The sequence below is a fragment of the Momordica charantia genome (assembly GCF_013281855.1).
Source record: "Momordica charantia cultivar OHB3-1 chromosome 7 unlocalized genomic scaffold, Mcharantia_2.0 BLBB01000007.1, whole genome shotgun sequence".
In the NCBI taxonomy this organism is placed as follows: domain Eukaryota; kingdom Viridiplantae; phylum Streptophyta; class Magnoliopsida; order Cucurbitales; family Cucurbitaceae; genus Momordica; species Momordica charantia.
The window spans coordinates 20806475-20827381 of record NW_028275165.1 but is presented as its reverse complement, the minus strand read 5'-3'; the positions used below and the strand labels follow the sequence as shown (position 1 = coordinate 20827381).

Sequence of the window (20907 nt, the reverse complement as noted above, 5' to 3'; positions counted from 1 at the left end):
TTCCCCTATTAACGAGAAGATTAGTGGAGTAATTAGAGGAAGTCCAAAGGGTTTTTCTCCGAAAATTGAGCCTGATAAGCGGCCTTTAAGAAATTTTATTCCCCCTTTACCCTTTTCATACTCCATACCAGAATTCAAATCAAAATTATCTATGGATTGTGGTATTCAAAATTCAAATAGGGGGAAATATTGGTTTTGGATAAAGGGGTTAATGAAGAGAGAGATTCAGTTTCCAAGGATTTGATTATGCAAAAAAAATTTATTGGATTCTTTTAATGAGGACATAGATCATATTGTGGAGAACAATAAAAGGAAAGTTAAATAAATTTCAGCCCTTAGCCTCAGTATCATTAACTGAACAAATGCGAAATTGATTAAGACTACGAATGTTTGTGATTCATCTGATGATGAGGAAGGATGCATTATTAGTACACAGGATTCTCCCGGACTTCCAGAAGATCAAGAGGTTGATCATGAAGATTTCTCCAAGCATTCTTTTACAGAAGATTTTAATAATCTTTTTTCGGGAAGATTAAGACTCTTTAAACCCTCTTGGGAGCGACTCCATTGCTTTCCTCATCCAACAATTCTTGTTCCATAATCAATGCTTTTTTCAATATTTTGAATAAGTTGGAATAACCCTAGTTCCAATCATTGACGAGTGTAAAATTGCTTCGAAGTTCTAATCTTGTTCAAAGCCTGATTTTTTGGAATAGGAAGGGTCATTTTAAAGTTCTGTTCTTCCTCCCTTATTAGGCAATATCTCTGGTTTCGGTTCTCACGGCGGGTCAAGGATGCTTCTAGGAGTAGTTTTGCTGAGCTTTCCATCCTTTCTGGGTTGGCTGAAGGTTTTGAGAATTTTATTGTTCTTGTTTCAGTCTCTAAGGAGTTCTTTTGGGCTTCTAATTGTCTTTTGTCTTTTGGGAGTTTGTATCCTTGAACATTTTCTTCCTTTTCATATATCAATGAAAAATTTATGTTTTGTTCGGAAAAAAAAAGATAGAACATTTTAGAAGAAAACCACTCACAAACCTAATAATAATCTATATCTTAAACATTTAATAAAACAACCACTCTCAAATCTTACAAAACTTAGGGTGTACACTACTCCAAATCCAACCTGACATGAAATAATAATCCAATACCAATTTTTATTTTTCCATATCTGTGTGTCCGGGCCAGCTTGCGCGCACCTCGACTAATCATGGGCCAACCGTCTGACCCTACTACATTTGGTTGACAAGGTGACTCGTAGGATATTAAATCCTAGGTAGGTGGCCATTATGGTTTGAACCCATTCCCTCTAAGCCCTTTACTATTTACATCGGCCCTTATTGATCACTAGGCCATTCACGATGGTTTCCAATACCAAATTTAATTCATACTTTAATCCAACATAAATTAAACATACACTTAAATTTCAACCTAAACCATAATATCTTCAAATAACCCAAGATCTCAAATTTCACAACCTCACTCTCTCTTCATTAAAAATCCACTTTTCTTCTCTCCTATTATTTTACATGTGGGTGCCACAATTTACCGACTTATTTTTTCTTTCTTCCCATTCCCATGTGACCACCACTTTTCTTAAACCAATTCCTCTTTATTTTTTTATTTAATTTTATCCACGTAACCTTTCTCACTTCCCCACCCAATCCCATCAACTTTTCAACTTCTTCTTCCTAACCCACAAGAAAGCCCCAACTTCTTGCTTTCTTTTCTTTTCCAGCTTTAGTGGATGCCATTTGCAGTTTTTTAATTTTATTATTTTTCTTCTTCTTCCTTCTTCCAAATTTCACTTCATCTTCGCCTCCACTTCTCACTTCTCAAATTTCTACCATAGAACCCATAATCTGAATTGAAGCTAAAAAGACCAAAATGTCTCCCACAAAAGCCTTAATTTCCAAAAGAAAAATCTGAATTTTTCTTTCTTTATTTTTTAAAAGAACCAAATTACTAAAATGGCCTTACTAAGTATTACCTCCTTTGTTTAGAATTTTGACCTCAAAATTCAACCACAAGCACTAGTAAAGCAACTAACGGCACTGAATATGGATTTGACCTTCCCTTTCTCAAACTGAATAAACGGGATTTTGAGATCATGGAAGCATGGTTAAGAAAGGCTTATAAGAATTGATAGTCACTACTTATACTAACAAGGTGTACCTTCCTTGTCGGTGGCTCAATTATAAGAACTCCAAAGTTAAGTGCTAAGATAAAAACGATAGCACGGCCAGGTCGCAGGGGATGTAGGGGAATGCTGAGGCAATTAGGTGCTGAATCTGGATTCCGAATCATGAGCCTGGGGTGTTACAAATGGTATAAGAGCGGAACCTCTTCTAGTACAATGTTATTCGGGGACGAACAAAGTGGAATGTGGCACTCGAGTAAAGAGGAGGGCTACATAGATAGATTGGTACCACGTCTGAATGAGAGGGATCTTGAAATCATGGAAGCATGGTTAAGAAATGCTTAAACAGTCACTATCCGTACCAACGAGGTGCACCTTCGTTTTTTGTGGCTCAATCGTAAGAACTCCAAAGTTAAGCGTGCTTGACTTTGGAGCAATCTTTGGTCGGGTGACCTCCTAGTTGATTTACTAGGAAGCATGTGAGTGAGGACAAAACATGCTAAAAGGACTTGTGTTCGTCCGTAGGGACAGTCACTCTTTTAAGTAGCTTACTAGTTTATATAAAAACGGTGGTGCAGCCAGGTTGCAGGGGATGCAAGAGAATAGGACAATTAAGTTCCAAATCCAGATTCTGGATCTTGGTCTGAATCTTGGGCCTGGGATGTTATCCAAAGGCTAGTTTTGCCTCCTAAATGAGTTTGGTTAATCAGTTTGCCTACTCGATGATTGGATTGTGGAATGTCTTGTGGGAATGAGATTTAAAAACAAAGTCAAGGTTTTTTGGAACTACCATTTAAAAACAAGGTCAATGTTCTTTGGAACTACCCGTAAGAGCTCATTTGGAAGGAGAGGAACCAAAGGGTGTTTTTATGACATTTTCATTACTAAGGTTATATTTTGGAATAATGTACAATGTTTTAACAATAAAGTAAAGAAGTGCAAATTTGTCATTGGTGGGTATTTCACTTTGTTTTAAATGAGCATTCTTTTGTAGTTATAGCTTCCTCTTGGGTAGTTTTCTCGTGTATCATTGGAAGACTCTAATGTAGTTTTCTCTTGGTCTTTCTGGGAGGAGTCCCTCCACTCTCAACCCTATGTAAGACTGTTTTTGTGCCTCTCTACACATCAGAGGAAGGAAGGTCATAAATGTTGCCGCATACCATCACTGACTATCAATCTGCCTCTGTGGAGGGACGATAGATTCTAGACTCCTCTCTCATAGCGAACGAAATTATTGATGAATGGCAAGCACAGAACCCTAAACCTTCTGCTATTCTCCTACAAACTAATTTTATTAATTTCTTTTTAAATTTAATTTTTAATTTTTCTTAATTATTTAAGTTGCACATTAAATAGTTTTACAAATATTTTCACCTAGAGTATTTTTTTATGCATAAAATTGCTATAGATAATATTTAATTATTATTTTATCAAGTGCGCCTCACTTCACTCAGGCGACGTCTTTTTGAATTTTAGCCATAGTGCATATGGTGATCATGTTTGCACGTTGATTAACTGGATGTAGTCTTTTGGTTGTTCACATCTGTGATTTTGCTTGATTTCTTTCGCTCCCGTTGGGAGTTTTTATCCTTTGAACCTTGTATTTGCTTTTCACTATTTCATTGAGAAGTTTGTACCTTGTTTAAAAAAACATGGATGTTTAATTGTGTAGTTCACCATTCATTAATCATTCTATTTTTGTATTGTTTTTTTAGGCCAATTCATTACATGTTCGTGGTGTTGCTATTCCTACAATTCTTGGAATTCACAACGTTCTCAAGTATGTTAGAGCTCAAAAAGATGGGAAACAAGTTCAAGTTCTTTGGATTAACCTTCGTGAAGAACCGGTAAATCCCTCACCAGTCACCACCATGATATGTTGTTTTTTTAGGTAGTTTTGATTTATGCTTTATTTTAACCAAGTTTTTGTCTATACCTTTTTGCAATACTGCTACACTCGTAGGTATTTTATGTTAATTTCAGATGGTGCTCTAGTGACTGTTATCAGTAGGTATTTTATGTTGATTACAAATATATATTTTTTTTTTTTGATGATGATATCAATTCTGAAATTAAGGGACTAGATTCAAAATTTATTATTGATCATTTGACAAGCTACAAAATAGCTAGAATGTTTGTGAACGTGTTTGTTTAAAGAGTGGAGTATTTGACTTTCTTTGTTAGAGTAGGACTCCTCAGATGAGAAAGAATAGGAAAGAGTTTGTGATAAGCTGGGATTAGTGGACATAAAGTATTTCGTTGAGGGGTCTATACAATTTTGTATGTGGTTGAACAAGACTTCTCGTTCAAGCCTTGAAAGTTGTAAGTCGTGAGATCTTTATGTGTACTGTTTTATATGAGAAAAAGATCTTTGCTTGGACATGAATGAGCAAAGGTATGCCTTAGAAGAGCTCATGCATTTAACCAATGAACACTCCATTTGGAATGCATGCATGTCGGGGTTTTGTTGTGAATGGCTATATTGAGCAGGTGGGTAAGAAGTGCAAATAAAATTTATCCCTCCTTGCATGACTCGATCATAAAAACAGTACAAGGAGTCTTCATGGGAGTGGTAGCTAGAGCTGTCAGATAATAATGATCTGTGTGGGAACTAAGGTGCCTCTTCAAATTTTAGGCAATTATGCCCCCAATACTTCTTTCCCAGAATTATATTTGTTTGTATTCTGTGATATGAACGGTTGAGTCTTGCATAAAAACCTTTTTTCTTCTCTTTCCCCCATTTCTTCTCTCTCCCTCTAGTTTGTGAAAATGGAGATGGAGTGCAAAATCCTTCCAATAATGAATTCTCTTTCTTCTGATATCATTGACCTGGAATAGGTTGAGAATATTTCTAATTCTTCTGGGGTTCTTCATGATTCTTTAAATGGGAGCCATTTTTGTCAAGGGTTTTATGATTCTATTTTGGTTGGTTTGGCTCGTATTTGGCAATCTTTCAAAGGGTAATTTCTTATAGGTTGGAGGTTTTTTTTTTTTTCTTCTTGAACAAGAAACAAACTTTTCGTTATTAGATGGAAAGGAAGAAAAAGTTCAAAGATATGTTTCCAAAGGGAGTGAAAAAAAGACAAACGGCCAAACAAAGAACAAAACTTAAAGAAATACAAGGAAAGTAGCCAAAGAAAAACAAGACGCCAAAAAACTAGGCAAAACAACTATCTGAAATAAATGAAATCACTTCCTTCATGCTTCAAAAGCTATACCAAAAATTTGAGCAGGAGAAAAGGACAACTATAAGCCTTTGAACAAAAATGACCCATGAACAAATCCACCCAGCTAGGAAGAATCAACAATAAAGATTGCTAACACTCCTATTAGACGTTATGCACTGGACTGCTTCTACAAGGACCAAAAGAGACCATAAGCATGATTCCAAAATATTGAGTAGACCACGAGATGCAACAGCTGATCTTGACAATTACTTCCCAGAACATTCGCAAGCTTCTAGTTGGTCTTCCACTTCCTTTGAGAGCCTCAAACAAACTAGCATTGACTTCATTCCACATGATAAGAAGGCCTTACAACAGCCCATTCACTAACCTTGGAACTTCATTAAATGATAAACCTTCATAATCTTTACAAAAGAGATGCCCCGAGTGGAAGTTATCCCCGTATGTTTGCTGCCTTTGTTTGAGGGATGCTGAATCTTAGATCATCTATTCTTACATTGTTCTTTTGCTGAAAGAGGGTGGCAGTTTTTGTTTCCTGTGTTCAAAATATCATTATGTTTAGCCAAGCTGGTTGAAGACTGGCTGTTAGAATGTTTTCAAGGGTGGAGCTTCAAAGGAAAGTGTAAAGAACTGTGGGGTTGCACCTTTAGAGCTCTTTTATGGCATATCTTGCTAGAAAAAAATCATCGGTCTTTCGAGGATAAGGCTAATTCGGTTGATTCCTTTTGTAATAGTATCCATATTACGGAATCTTGGTGGCGGCATAGGGACAAGAAATTCTTTTGTAATTATAGCCTCTCTCTGATATTGCATGATTAGAGAGATCTTCTCGTTTAGTGTTCTTTTTGGAACGGGATGTCTTGTCCCTTGTCCTTGGGCTGTTTTTTGTTCCTTCTTTTTCAATGGATCGTTTCCTATCCAAAAATTAAAAACAATATCAGAGAGCTCTTCTCTTTTAGTGTTCTTTCTGGAATGGAATGTCTTGTCCCTTGTCCTTGGGCTGTTTTTTGTTCTTTCTTTTTCAATGAATCGTTTCATACCCAAAATAAAAAACTGGAAAGATTGCAGTTATATTATTTTGTTTATGAGGGATACAAAGGTTAAGCACTTGGAAAGGATCCAAAAGATTCCATCCTTAGCTATTTCGCCCCAGTTTTGCTTGAATTGTACAATGGCCTCCAAAAATTCGTTGGGTGATGGATTTTTGGTAAGTAAGCTATGAAGTCCTTGGGAGAAATGTTCTTGGTATTTATTTAGATAAGCTTCGGTCGGTGGAGGTTAAAACCTTAGTGATATATTGGCCCTTACACAAAACACTCGACATACTTTAGGCTCCCAGAACAACCTATTCTTATTTACTTATATACTTAATCCAGCCATAAGTAATTATTTGTAGAAGTTACCATGACTAGAAGGGAAAGGAGCCTTTTATAGGCTTCTGTTGGAAGAGAAACAAACTTAACTAACCAATTTACTAACTAACTTCTTAACTAACCACTTACCAACTAACCTTTTAAAAAGATAACTAAACTAAATGAATACATCAAATTCCCTCCTCCTAAGGAAAACTCGACCTCGAGTTTCAACATGCTAATTGAAAAGAGTCTGGTGCTCTGTATTCATATATATCTGCCACATTGAACACGGGCTGGATTCGCAAGTCCTCTGGAAGATTGACGCGGTAGGCATTGTCTCCATACCGTTGTAGTATTTCAAAAGGGCCTATCTTCCTGCCCTTCAATTTGTTGTAGGGTCCTTTAGGAAAACGCGACTTTTTAAGATGAACCATGACTAGGTCACCTATCTTGAATTGTTTAGGCCGCTTGTGAACATCAGCATTGTTTTTGTACTGAGCAGCAGCGTGTGTTAAGTTGTCCACGACCTCTTTATGTAGTTCTATGATCCTTTCAGCCATTTCCTCCGCCTCGACACTGATATCAACAGAATATGGCAAATTAGCAAGATCAACAGTAAGCCTAGGTAATTTAGTATATACAATCTCAAAGGGAGACTTCCCTGTGGATCTATTTTTCATATGGTTGTAGGCAAACTCGGCTTGTGCAAGAGTGAGGTCCCATTGCTTTGGCTTGTGTTGGCTAAGACATCGGATTAGGTTTCCCAAGGTTCGGTTGGTAACCTCTGTTTGTCCATCCGTTTGAGGATGGCTAGTGGTACTAAAGCATAATCCGGTATCAAACTTTTTCCATAGGGTCTTCCAGAAGTAGCTTAAGAATTTAACGTCCCGATCCGAGACAATAGTTTTTGGTATCCCGTGTAGCCTTACTATGTCACGGAAAAATAGATTGGCCACGTATATGGTGTCGGCAGTTTTCTTACACCGAATCATAGCCACGTTGTGTTTTTGGCAAGCCTAGGACAAAGTCCATAGATAAGTCCTCCCATATAGATTTTGGTATTGGCAAGGGGGTATATAGTCCCGTATTTTGGGATTGGCCCTTAGCTTTTTGACATATAATGCAGCGTAGAACAAAGTTATTGACATCCTTTCGGATTTGCGGCCAAAAAAATCGCTCAGCCACAAGTTCAAATGTTTTGGTAGTCCCAAAATGTCCTGCTAGACCGCCAGCATGTAGGTCTTTTATGAGGACCTCACGTAGAAATGTGTGTGGTATACAGAGTTTATCACTCTTAAAAAGAAAGCCATCCATGATATGGAAGTCTTCACAATTTACATGTTGCTGACACTTAGTCCAAATGTCTTTGAAATCAGTATCATGTTCATATAATGTGGGTAGATGATCAAAAGCAAGAATTTGACCAGATAACAACGTAAGTAGGCTTGCTTTTCTACTAAGGGCATCAGCCACTTTATTAGTAACTCCGGCTTTGTGTTTTATAACAAAGTCAAATCTTTGAATAAACGATATCCAACGAGCATGCATCCGGTTAATGGTTTTTTGTGTTTGAGGAAATTTTAGTGAAAAATGATCGGTAAAAAGAATGAATTCCTTACCGATGAGATAGTGTTCCCATTGCTTGAGTGCCCGAATGAGCGCGTATAATTCTTGTTCATAGGTGCACCATTTCTGTCTAGGGGGGGTCAGCTTTTCACTAAAAACCTCTATAGGATGATGTCGTTGTGATAAAACGGCCCCAATCCCCAAGCCCGAAGCATCCACTGCTACTTCAAACGGTTGACTAAAATCAGGAAGGGCAAGGACGGGTGTGGTACTGAGTTTTTCTTTGAGATTGTGGAAGCTTTGGTCTTGATCTATATCCCATTGAAACTGTCCTTTCTTAAGGCAAGCTGTTAAAGGAGCTGCGATGGTGCTAAAGTTACGGATAAATTTTCTATAGAAGGAAGCTAAGCCTAAAAAACATTGGACGTCTCGGACTGTTTTAGGGGTAGGCCACTGTGTAATAGCTGAAATTTTGGCCGGATCAACCGAAATACCGAATCTAGAGATAATGAATCCTAAGAAAGATATCTCGGTTTGAAGAAAGGAGCATTTTTTAAGGTTAATATGAAGTTGATGTGTTTCTAATGTGTGAAATACTGTGCGTAAATGAGTGATGTGGTCTTCGTGAGATTTGCTATAAACTAATATATCATCAAAGTAGATAACAACAAAGTGATTAAGGAAAGGAAGAAAAACCTGGTTCATTAACCTCATGAAGGTGCTTGGGGCATTGGATAGCCCAAAAGGCATGACAAGCCATTCAAAAAGTCCTTCATTGGTCTTGAATGCTGTCTTCCATTCGTCCCCTGGGTGAATACGGATTTGATGATATCCACTCTTTAAGTCGATCTTGGAAAAAAGTTGGGCACCATGTAACTGATCCAATAGATCAGATAGACGAGGGATAGGAAAACGATATTTTATCGTTATCTTGTTAATGGCACGACTATCCACACACATACGCCACGAACCATCCTTTTTAGGAGCCAACAAAACTGGAACAGCACAGGGACTTAAACTGGGTCGGATGTGACCTTTGGTGAGTAACTCCTGAATTTGTTCATGGAGAATTTGATACTCTTTAGGACTCATACGATAATGAGGAAGATGGGGTAAAGTAGCTCCCGGAATGAAATCAATCCGATGTTGAATGTCACGTAAGGGAGGGAGGTCAATAGGATCTTGGCTTAAGATGGGAAATTCGGATAATAATTCCTGGATTGCGGGGTGATCGAAGGCTGCGGGGGAAGTAGATGTGTCATGTTTGACTACTAAAGCTAAAATGACATAGTCTTCCTTCTGGATGAAGGTTTTGCCTTTAATAAGGGAAAACAGAGGTGTGGAATGGACATTCTTGTCTCGTTTCTGCTTAGGGTCAATGGTGGAAGGTAATAGGATAATCTTTTTTCCCATCCACGTGAATTCATATGTATTATCCCTCCCCTTGTGGATTGTTTGGAGATCAAATTGCCATGGACGACCGAGGAGAAGATGACAAGCATCCATCTCCAAGACATCACAAATGATTTGATCTCGATATTGGTTTCCAATAGAAAGGGGTACGGTGCAGACTGAATTGAAAGTAGCTTCACCTCCTTTTCGTATCCAAGATACCTTATATGGGTGAGGATGTGGATCCACCTTAAGGTTAAGTGCAGACACAAGTTTCTGAGAAACCATGTTTTCACTACTACCGCTGTCGATGATCACACTACACACTTTACCGTTAATGGTACAACGGGTCCGAAAGAGGGAATGTCTTTGCGGTTGAAGTTCAACTTTGGGAGTCAAAAGGATCTTTTGAATCATACAGCTGACAAGATCACCTTCATCGGCTTCGACATAGGCCGTCATTGCCCAAGATGTCAGCATCCTCCGGAACATCAGGGTCATCCTCATCAACCAGGGCAAGCGCACGTCGTTGAGGACATTCATTGGAGAGATGCCCAACCTGCCCACAACGAAAACATTTGCCTAAAGTAGGGCGGGTATATTGAGTAGTACTCTTTCGTGTTGGTTGATCAGGGGATTTAAAAGGAAAAGAAGACTGAGCTGGTTCTTCAAGATGTTTGGTAAGAGTAGGAATGGACGAAGTCCCCGTGCCCACTAGTTTGCTTGTCTCAGGAAGAACAGGTTTAGATGAAGATGCTCTGTCCCAAGTGGTCCGACGTAGAGGAGGCTTCAATCGTTTCCGCTCAATTTTCTCTTCAATCATGGTAGCCATTGTGATTGCATCGGTCAACATATTGATGGGTTGGACATCCAACTGGTCTTGAATGTCCTCTCGAAGACCATCGACAAATCGCGCGATCTTGTAATCCTCTGATTCGGCCAAATTAGTCCTTGCGCCAAGCCGATGAAATTCTTCAGCATAATCGGCGATGTTCTTCGAACCTTGACGGCATCCCTGATACTGTTGATACAATAGTTTTTCGAAATTAGCTGGCAGAAACCTTTCACGCATCAGACGGAGCATCCGTGGCCAGCTATGAATGGGTTGTTTTCCTAAACGGCGGCGATTGATCTCAAGCTGATCCCACCAGGCGGAAGCTCCAGATTGTAGTTTGAAAGCTACTACGCGGACCTTCTTATGTTCAGGTGTGTTGGTATAGTCGAAAAAATTCTCAACGTTCTTGACCCAATCCAAGAACCCCTCGACATTCAACTTCCCATTAAAAGTTGGAAGATCTATCTTCATACGGTAAACAGGACGAACACCCCCGCCATGGTGGAACTCCTCCTGATCGTGCCTAGGATTGGCACGGAAAAGATTGTCTTCAGCATCCGAAGAATCGGAATCTTGAATGCGTAACTGTAAATCTTGGAATCGACGCTCAAGGCCCTGTTCATTCCCAGCTGCTTCGGGCATTCTGGATCTGTTTCTTGGATGATTCCGTCGCTGGCCACCACGATCAGCAGTGCCACGGCCACCTAAATCATCCCGAAGATGTCCTTGTTCGATCGCAATGTTCTCCAAGTGCTTCGACAGGTTTTCCATCAACCCATGGATTGTCTGCACACTGGCACGAATTTCGCCCAGAGAATCCTCTACCAGCAGTAAACGTTCGGTAGTTGTTCTTGGCGACAATGGTTGATTCGCTGTGGATTCTTTGCCGGAAGGCGCTGCGGTCTTTCCCGCCATCAGATCCGAGGAACTTAGCTCAGGGCTCTGATACCAATTTGGTGTATAACCAAGAATGAAAACTTTACTTACTTTTTTAATAATTCGAACAGAAGGGAAAGGAGCCTTTTATAGGCTTCTGTTGGAAGAGAAACAAACTTAACTAACCAATTTACTAACTAACTTCTTAACTAACCACTTACCAACTAACCTTTTAAAAAGATAACTAAACTAAATGAATACATCATTACATTCCCTTTTTTACCCCTCTTCCAGTATCCAAGCGGTCTAACAATAATATGTTAACTTGGATTCTCTTAAACAGCAAGCTAAATTCTTTTAATGTTATACAAAGAAAGGTTCCTCGCTTAAAGATTCTGCCTTTGGTGTGTTTTCTTTGCTTCAAGGCATCAGAGGAGTTGAATCACTTATTCTTTGAATCTGCTTACTCCTTGGCTTGTTGGTCCCATCTTTTTGCGAAGTTTGATTTGTCTTGGGTCTTCTCAAACGACTCAAAATGTAATCTTCTTCATATTTTTGTTGGTTCTAATTTACCTTCAAGGCCTCAATTACTTTGGTCCAACGGGGTCAAGGCCATTGATTCAGAGATTTGGTTTGAATGAAATCCGTCTGCTGGATATCTTTTTAAATTGACGTGCTTTTATATTTCATGTTTAATTTTTTTTGTTTCCTCCCTTTGGGAGTTGTATCTTAAACATTTTTTTCATCGCATCAATGAAAAGCTTAGTCTCTTCTTTAAAAAAAAAACAAAATGTTTATAGAACTCATTTATCATCCTCTTGAATCACAAGGAACAATAGGATTTTTAAGGTTAAGTACACAACCTAAAGCATATGGTGTTATAATTACTGTGGAGTTTGTATATTTGAATTTTAGCCATAGTGCATATGGTGCGAATAGTTTAGACGGCATTATTTTCAAAGAGGTTCCGTGAGAAACCATTAGCATGCATTAATGCTTTTAATATATGTCAGTTAAACCATTGGCAGTACTTGGAGTGGGTTTTGATTTTGACTATTCATTTTCCTGTATTGTATTAGGTGGTATATATAAATGGACGTCCATTTGTTTTGCGTGATGTGGAAAGACCTTTCTCCAACCTTGAATACACGGCAAGTTACTGAGAAACGTTACCTATAAAGAAATGAACATATGTTTTCAGTTTTCTTGACTAAAGAAGTTCATGCAATTTACCATCTTCAATGCAAGGCTTATTTATTGTGCATGTCGAAGTGTTGACCAATTATCTTCTTCTATTGGCTATATCAAAGAGAGTATTATGGTTTTAGAGATTAATTATCTAGCATTTTCTTGTATGTTGTTAGTTCCTAGTTTTCATCTTATTATTACACTCTTATTTTGTTAGCTACAATTTTCTAGTATGGATTCTTGGAGTGGTTGTGTACCGCCTTTTAAAGGTTCAAGGCTCCTTTGATCGCCTTTAAGGTGAGAGGTGACAAAAAGGTGAAGCTTGAGTGAAGCGAGGTGCACCTTGATAAATAAATAAATAACATATATGGAGCATAAAATTCATAGTAACTATAGTTTAAAAAGATCAAAACTATAAAGATCGATAGTAAATAATGAATACATCAAAATGTTTAAAAGAAACTTAAAATAACCAAATTCTATTAGTTTCCAACAAACAACATTTTCTTAAGAACAAAAGTAAATGTCAAACATCGAAGATCATCATCATACTAATAAAATCTAGAGCCTCGTCTTGGTCATTCTCCTTGTAATCTTCCATGTCTAATTCCAATTTTCTTCATTAGTCATCATCGCTAACCACCTGTATAGCTAATTTTCGAACTCTAAAAGTTGTGGTAGAATCTTCAGTTAACACCCCGACAAATCTTTCACAGCCTTTAAGAAATTTTCAACCAATGGCATTTAAGCGGTTAGATTCTCTAAAGACAACTGGACAGGAGAGAGAAGACATCTCAAAGGTCTCTTCAAAAAGTCTGAAATTCTCTCCATGCCATCTACCATCAAGAAACTTCATTAAGCCTTGTCCCCTTTTTTATACCAAACGCAAGATTAAGAATTCCAAAGGTCGTTTTGCTATAAAAGGGGTGGATCGTTTCAAATTGCTACTTAATCTTTTGAATGCATTTAATGATGATAGAGGGGATTCTCGGCCTATTCAATCTTGTTTACACAAATTTGTGGTAGTCAGAGCGTCAAAAGGATTTCATTCTCTTCCCAAAGAAGAAATTAACTCAACAAATATGGAACCCTATGATTACTTCACGGCTGCAGACTTTTATGACTCTGATACTTGAGAAGCCCTTGATTGACTACTTAGAATTCAACTTTTAGGAGGAGTTACATAATTTATTAAATATTGAACGAGAGTGAAGCTACTGCTTTAAATACTCTTATTCTTCCTCCAGCTCCAACTGTCTCTTCAATCTTGCCCCTTTCTTCAGCAAACATGAGTATTATCCAATATCTCAAAGAAACAGGGATTACCATTGATCCTTTTGTAAGCAGAACATGAGGATACTTTTTCCGGAACGTGTATGGACGTTCTTTAAGGATACTCTCTTGGCAATGAAGAAATTTATTCGTAGCAACTGTTTGGATATGATGGATCTTGCCTTTGTTGTCCTTGCGCAAGACTTTATTGTTAGTATGAGGAAGAGGGATTCTTGTCATTGGTCCCTAATCCTCCAGAAGGGTTCTCTTGCTAATATTTCTTGTGTTGGGAGGGACCCTTCCCTCTTGCTACTTCGTTTTTTTTTTTTTTTTTTTTTTACTTTGGAAGGTTAAAATTCCAAAAAATATTAGATTTTTTGTGTGGCAGGTCTTACATTGTAGGGTTAATACTTTGGACCGCATCATGAGGCACAATTATTTTCTGAGTAAGCCTTGGTGTTGTCTTCTTTGTAGGGGAGCATCCGAAAATCTCAATCACCTCCTTTAGACTTGCCAGTGCTTCGTTGGTTTAGGATTGAAGAGAGTGTCGCTTGATGTTGGAGGAGGCTCTCCATCACCCTTCGTCTAGGGATAGGGGGATTTTTGTGGCAGGTGGATTGTTTTGTTGTTCTTTGAGGTTTCCAGAAGGAGAGAAACGACATGATCTTTAGAGGGGTTGAGAGATCTTGGGAGGAGGTGTGTGCATTTGCTTGGTTTCACGAATTCTTTGGGTATTGTTGTCCAAATATCTTTTTGTTGTCCATGAAGTCTATCAAGGAGAAATCTCCAAAAACGAATCCTCAATACTAACTTCAAAATATCCTTCAAAAATAAGCCACCATATGCCAACCCACAGACCAGTCTGCCAAAAAGATTCTTTGAAATCCTCACCAACCAAAAAGTTTTCTTGATTGGAGCCTGTTCTTGTAGTTTGACTCCTTTTGTTGGGCTGGTTTTTTGTATGTCATTTTGTATTCTTTCATTCTTTTTTATGAAAGCTCAACTTTTCATCAAAAAGGAAAAAAAGATAAAAGGAATATCCCAATATTTTTGTTTGTTGGCTGGGTTCATATTGTCATTCTAGTTTTAATCCCATTTCTTTTACCCTATCTTCTGATTTAAAATTTTAGGCATCAATTTTTTGTTCTATTTGATGCTTATCAAGTTAGTGAGTTTAGCCTTTTAGTGATTGAAAATTTGAAAGCTTATGTTATTGTTGGAGGATGACTGTTTAATATGATATTAGGAGGATTTAGGGGCTTCTAGCATTTAATTGCCGTCTTATGCTGTGTTGCTTGTTAAAGATCATTTCAGAAGATAACTAGATTTCATGTCTTTCTTTTTGAATTTGATTAGGGAATTGACAGGGCTAGGGTTGAACAAATGGAAGCTCGATTGAAAGAAGACATCTTAATTGAGGCTTCAAGGTATTTTATCCAAGAAAAAAAAAAAGTAAAGCTAAAGGGACTTTGAACAAGCAAAGCAAGGTTACTTTAGAGTATCAGTTCAAACATATGATGGTGGCTAACTTCCTAAAATAATAAATCCCTCAAATTTTCTGGCAATCAAATGTTACAATGGTCTAAAAAACTAAAGACAAAAGGCTTCGAGGCTTCATATATGTATTATGTGTTTGACATTAAATAATTAAGCTTCTTTATTACTCGAATATCTCATATTTTTAATTATTGTTTTATAAACAAGATAGAAAGTTTTTATTGATTAATAAAAAGGAACAAAAAGGTTCAAAGATGAAAACTCCCAAAGGGGTGATAGAAAGAAGAAATATAATAAATATAGAACCCAAGAGAAATGAACACATCCTAAATCGTACAAATAACACTTGAAGGATAATGTTCAAATGAATTAGATAGTGCTTACCATTGAGAGGCCCTCAATTTAGCTAGATCCAAACACTTGGCCTTAGATTTACACGCATCTCCAAAGATTCTTTTATTTCTGTTGTTTTATTATTTGATGGCAAATTTTGTTTTCAAATCTGACTTGGCAGATATGGGAATAAGATTCTAGTGACTGATGAACTGCCTGATGGTCAAATGGTAGACCAATGGGAACTGGTCTCTCATGATTCCATCAAATCACCGTTGGAGGTATCAACATTTTGTTAGAGCTTTAGTAGGGAAATAGTGGGTATATGATTAGGAATCTAGTAGTGGCGTATCTGTAATTACGTAGAAATTGGCTTGGTTCACGGTTATAAACAGAGGGAATTAGAAGGTTTGGTGTAGGCAGTTTTGGAAAACCAAAAATATTATTGATATTATTTGGAGTTTGTATGCCAATTGAGTGAAAAAAATATTATTGATATTAAGTGTCAATTAAAATATCCAAACAGTTTAGATGCCTGATCTCTCTACAAACTATTTCTAAAAACTGCCTACCCAAATCTTATCACTCCTATTTATAACCATAAGCACAAACCAATTTCTGAGCATTACAAACATGTGATTGCTAACAAAATATCTACATTCAAATTAACCAGAAATAAAAATTTTATGCAGGTTTATGAAGAATTACAAGTGGACGGAGTCCATGTAGATTATGAACGTGTTCCTGTAACTGATGAGAAGTCTCCCAAAGAGATGGATTTTGATATTTTGGTGAGTTTTTAGTGCTGTAAACTCATAATAATGTTTGCTTCCTACTTTCAGTATATATTCATGCAATACACAAGGTAGTGTCGTTGAAACTCTTATGCATTAACATATGAAAATTGTTTCTATAAGAGAAAGAAGTAGCTTTATATTTCAAGTGATTGTTGGAAATGCCATTTTTCTCTTTATCCTCGTACATGTTGGTCATATTACCAACATTTGGGTGTTTTTGTATTGTTTGGGTTTTCGGTTGGGATATATTCTCCTGGTATTAGGTGTCAATGTACTTTTTACATGATTTTTTACAAGAAATGTTACAAGAAATGAACTTTTCATTGATAGGTAAAAAAGAACAAAAATTGTTCAAAATATAAACTCTCAGTTGAGAGTGAAAGAAAGAAGAAAAAAACCAACACGACATAAAATATCCTAAAATGAAAAATAGAAGCTCCCCAATACCTACAAATATCATTATAAGAGAAATTTGCTAATAAAGGGGAAAGAAGATAGCAATATGAAGATTTTATGCCCCGCGAAATTAAGTGGTTATCTTAAAAGGTTCTCTCATCTCGTATTCTAATCAAATTGCTGAGATGGATGCTTTGACAGCATTGATCCAAATCAATTAAGCTTGAGAATCCTTAATTGTGAGTTGGAGACAGAATAGTTGGCTGAAGGATGGTGACGACAAGACGAAATTGTTTCACAATCTTGCAAATGGGAGACAGAATAAGAATGTCATTACCTAATCGATCAATGAGAATGGGAGGGTTTTGAAAGAGGAAAGCGAGATAGAGTTGGAGGTGGTCTCATTCTTCTGTAAGTTGTATGCCCCGGTTGTCGATTCAAGGTTGTTCCTAGAGGGGTTGATTGGAGTTCTATTTCAAGACTTGATAGAGAAGGTTTGAAGGCTCCTTTGACTCTAGAGGAGATTAAAAAAGTGGTGTTTGGCTTTGATAGGAACAAATCCCCCGGTCCTGATTGTTTCTCTTTGGCTTTCTACCAGGACAATTGGGAGTGGGTTAAGGAGGATCTGATGAATGTTTTTTGGGAATTTTATGAGAGGGGGATTATTGACTCGACCATGAACGAAACTTATGTCTGTTTAATCCCTAAAAAGGAGAATGCTGCTTGGGTGCAAGAGTATAGACCTATTTGCCTAGTAACAAGTTTATTTTTTTTTTAATAAGAAACAACAAGCTTCATTCAAAAGAGGTAACAAAGGAGCAACAACCTAAGGGCGGGGCTGAGAAGGCCCTAGTAACAAGTTTATATAAGATTATTGCGAAAACCCTAGCAGGCAGGCTTAGAAAAGTTCTCCCCCGTACCATTTCTGATGTAAAAGGGACCTTTATTGCAGGGAGGCAAATTCTGTATCAAGTTCTCATGGCCAACGAGACAGTTGAAGACTATAGGAAATGAAAACAGGAGGGTATCATCTTTAAGTTAGACTTTGAAAAAGCTTGCGATCATGTCGACTGGTGTTTTCTGGATAAAGTGTTGGGAAAGAAGGGCTTTGGCCCCAAGTGGAGATCTTGGATTTGGAATTGTCTTTGGTTGGTCAATTTTTCTATCCACGTTAATGGGAGACCCAAGGGTAAGATTCAAGCGTCTAAGGGCCTGAGACAACGAGACCCTCTATCCCCTTTCCTGTTTATACTTGTGGATATTTTGAGTAAATTGATCACTACAGGAGTGGATAAGGGGGTTTTAGAGGGCTTTGTTGTGGGAAGAGACCGAACAAGACTTCCCATCTTCAGTTTGCTGATGATACTCTCATTTTCTGTTCGGGGAAGGAAGACTCTTTTAGGAATCTGAACAGTTTGTTGTCTTTTTTCGAGGCGATCTCGGGACTTAAGATCAATCGACGTAAGAGTTCAATTTTGGGTATTAATTGTGAGTCCTCCAAGCTTTGTCATTGGGCTTTCTTGGTAGGTTGTGAGGTGGGTATGTTCTCGACTTCCTATTTGGGTCTTCCTTTGGGGCATAGTTCTATAACTCTTCATTTTTGGGCCCCGGTGTTGGAAAAGCTGCAGAAGCGTATGTCGTTGTGGAAAAAAGGATTTTTTTCTAAAGGAGGGAGATTACCCCTCATTCAAGCAACTTTAAGTGGGATTCCGTTGTATTACTTCTCTCTTTTCAAAGCCCATGTAGCTGTGTGTAAGAGGTTGGAAAAATAATGAGAGATTTTTTGTGGGAGGGGGTGGGTGAGTGGGGTGGAGCTCACTTAGTTGGGGGATTTTTTCGTGTGGCAGGTTTTACTTGGGAAGGTCAATACCTTGGATCGTATTCAGAAGTGCTCTTCTACTTACTTGGGGCCACATTGGTGCGTTCTTTGTAAGCGGGATTCCGACGATCTCAATTATGGCAGTGCCAGTTTTTCCAGAACATTTACGGTCGATGCTTTGAGATGTTTGAAATTTCTTGGGCTCGGAATAGAGATTGGGGGTCGATGGTGGAGGAAGTGCTTTTTTATTCTCCTTTTTGCGAGAAAGGGAGATTCCTTTGGTAGGCTGGGTTCTTTGGGATTTTGTGGGGAATTTGGGTGGAAAGAAACAATAGAGTCTTTAGGGGTGGGAAGAGAATGGTAGTCTGTTTCGGACTGTGAGAGTCCTATTAGGGGTATAGGGGAATGTTAGTTTATTAGTATGAAGAGGTAGTACGGTAATTAGGTAGGGTGAGTTGTTATAAATAAGGGTAGTAGGGAGAGGATAAGGATATCTTGGAGAATAGTTTTGTGTAAGGAACTCTAGAGTTCTTTGAGAGAGAGATAGCTCTTTCGAAAGGCTATCAATATTGTAATTACTCTTTCGAATTGCAATATAGTGTTCTAGTTAGGTTCTTGTAGTTGGGATCCTAACACGGACCTCATAAGGTTTAATGTTTCTTTAGGGGGGTTCGTTTCAAATTTATTTTGTAATTATCAGTTAGGCCATATTCTTTTGGATTGGAAGTCCTTGCTCTAGGCTGGCTTCCTTTTTTGGGGTTGTTGTTTTTATATGCCCTTGTCTTTCTGTTTTATTTTCATTCTTCTCAACGAAAAGTTCGGTTTCTTATAAAAAAAAATGGTAATTCACACGAGTTAATATATGTTTGTTTGTACTTTGTAGATTTGTTTGAAAATATTTTTAGGTATGTTATCTGGTCTTTGTTCGTGTATTCAGGTTCGTAAAATTTCTCAAGTTGACATAAATACAGAGATAATTTTCAATTGTCAAATGGGTCGTGGGCGAACTACAACAGGAATGGTGATTGCAACTTTGGTTTACTTAAACCGGGTTGGAGCTTCTGGTAGTATTGTTACTTTTTGTACTCAAATTAATGCAAAGCACAGTCTTTGAATTGAAGTTGACTTTACCTTGTTATTTTATAATATTCTTTAGCATGTATATTCCTTAGATAATGTTGTTCTCGTTGAGGTATGAGGCTATACTTTATGGTTTTGAAGCATTAAATTGTTTCCAATGATTTGAGAATGTGACATCTTGGTAATCTAAATTAGCATTTTGTGAGGTACCAAACTCTGTTGAGCAAATGAAAGGATTTCCAACTCGCATACAAAAATTAGCTTTGGACCAAAGCGGAGCCAAACCAATAAACAGTGTAAAATGCCTAACAAAAAGGCAAGGACTCCAATGGTTAAGAATAAGAAACAAAGGTAATTACAGAACTCTTTAGACACCGATAGATAACCTTGAATCTAGCTATGGACCAAAAATCCCCCCAGACTTGTGCACCCTAAAAATCTCCTCATTCCTTCCAAAGCAGATGTTCTATTAAATTGCTAAACCAACCAATTTCCACAAAAATTTCCCCCTTCAAAAAATAGGGATGGAACAAACACCTCCTCAATCATTTCATGACAAGATTTATTACAGGCTAAGGAAATATCAAAAACTCTATGAATTCATCCGAAATCGATAACTTCCCCTAGGCATTCTTACACAAAATACATATTATGAAACAACATCATGGAAGAAGCCCTCTGTATCAGATTTTGATGGGTAAGCCACACAAGAGGGAGAAAAGAAAGCCAATAGAAATACGACCGAAGGGGTTAGACTTTCATTGATGAACATCCCAAGATCTCAAACGGAACTGAAAGCCTAGACATACATAGCCCGATGATTTTATCTCTTTTAAGGCAGCTTCTAATTGGCTGGATTTTTGGTTACCAAGGCGCTCTCATCTTTAATTTACCCAGGAAAGCAGTGTGGGCATGATCTTGCAGTTCGGCCGGATTTCGGTTAACGAGGTGTTCTTGCATTTAATTCACTTTGTAAAGCAGCATGCTCTTGAAGCTTTTAGTTTCGCTTGGTTTTTTTTTTTTTTTGGATTTTGAGTTCTCTATTTTTTTAGGCTTCAAGTTTCTTAAAGTTTGGAGAATCTGAACGGTTTTTTAGGATTCCAGAAGGTTTTTACTTGGGCTTCTTAAGACAATCGCGAGAATTTGAAAGGTTTTTAAGTTATGTCTTTATAGTATAGCCTT

General features: G+C 37.7%; 1 protein-coding gene across 3 annotated transcripts in view; it reads left to right on the top strand.

Moving 5' to 3' along the window:
- LOC111025168 (metal ion-binding protein) overlaps window positions 1–20907 on the top strand; it is a gene marked incomplete at its 5' end in the record, with an annotated part of 52407 nt that overhangs the window by 15388 nt on the left and 16112 nt on the right. For all 3 annotated transcript variants that reach the window (XR_015792229.1, XM_022303013.2, XM_022303014.2), the window contains 6 exon segments: window positions 3850–3981; window positions 12423–12494; window positions 15160–15230; window positions 15815–15914; window positions 16326–16424; window positions 19583–19709. Coding sequence is in view for 2 of the 3 variants with exons in the window: in XM_022303013.2 (XP_022158705.1) it covers window positions 3850–3981; window positions 12423–12494; window positions 15160–15230; window positions 15815–15914; window positions 16326–16424; window positions 19583–19709 (601 nt within the window).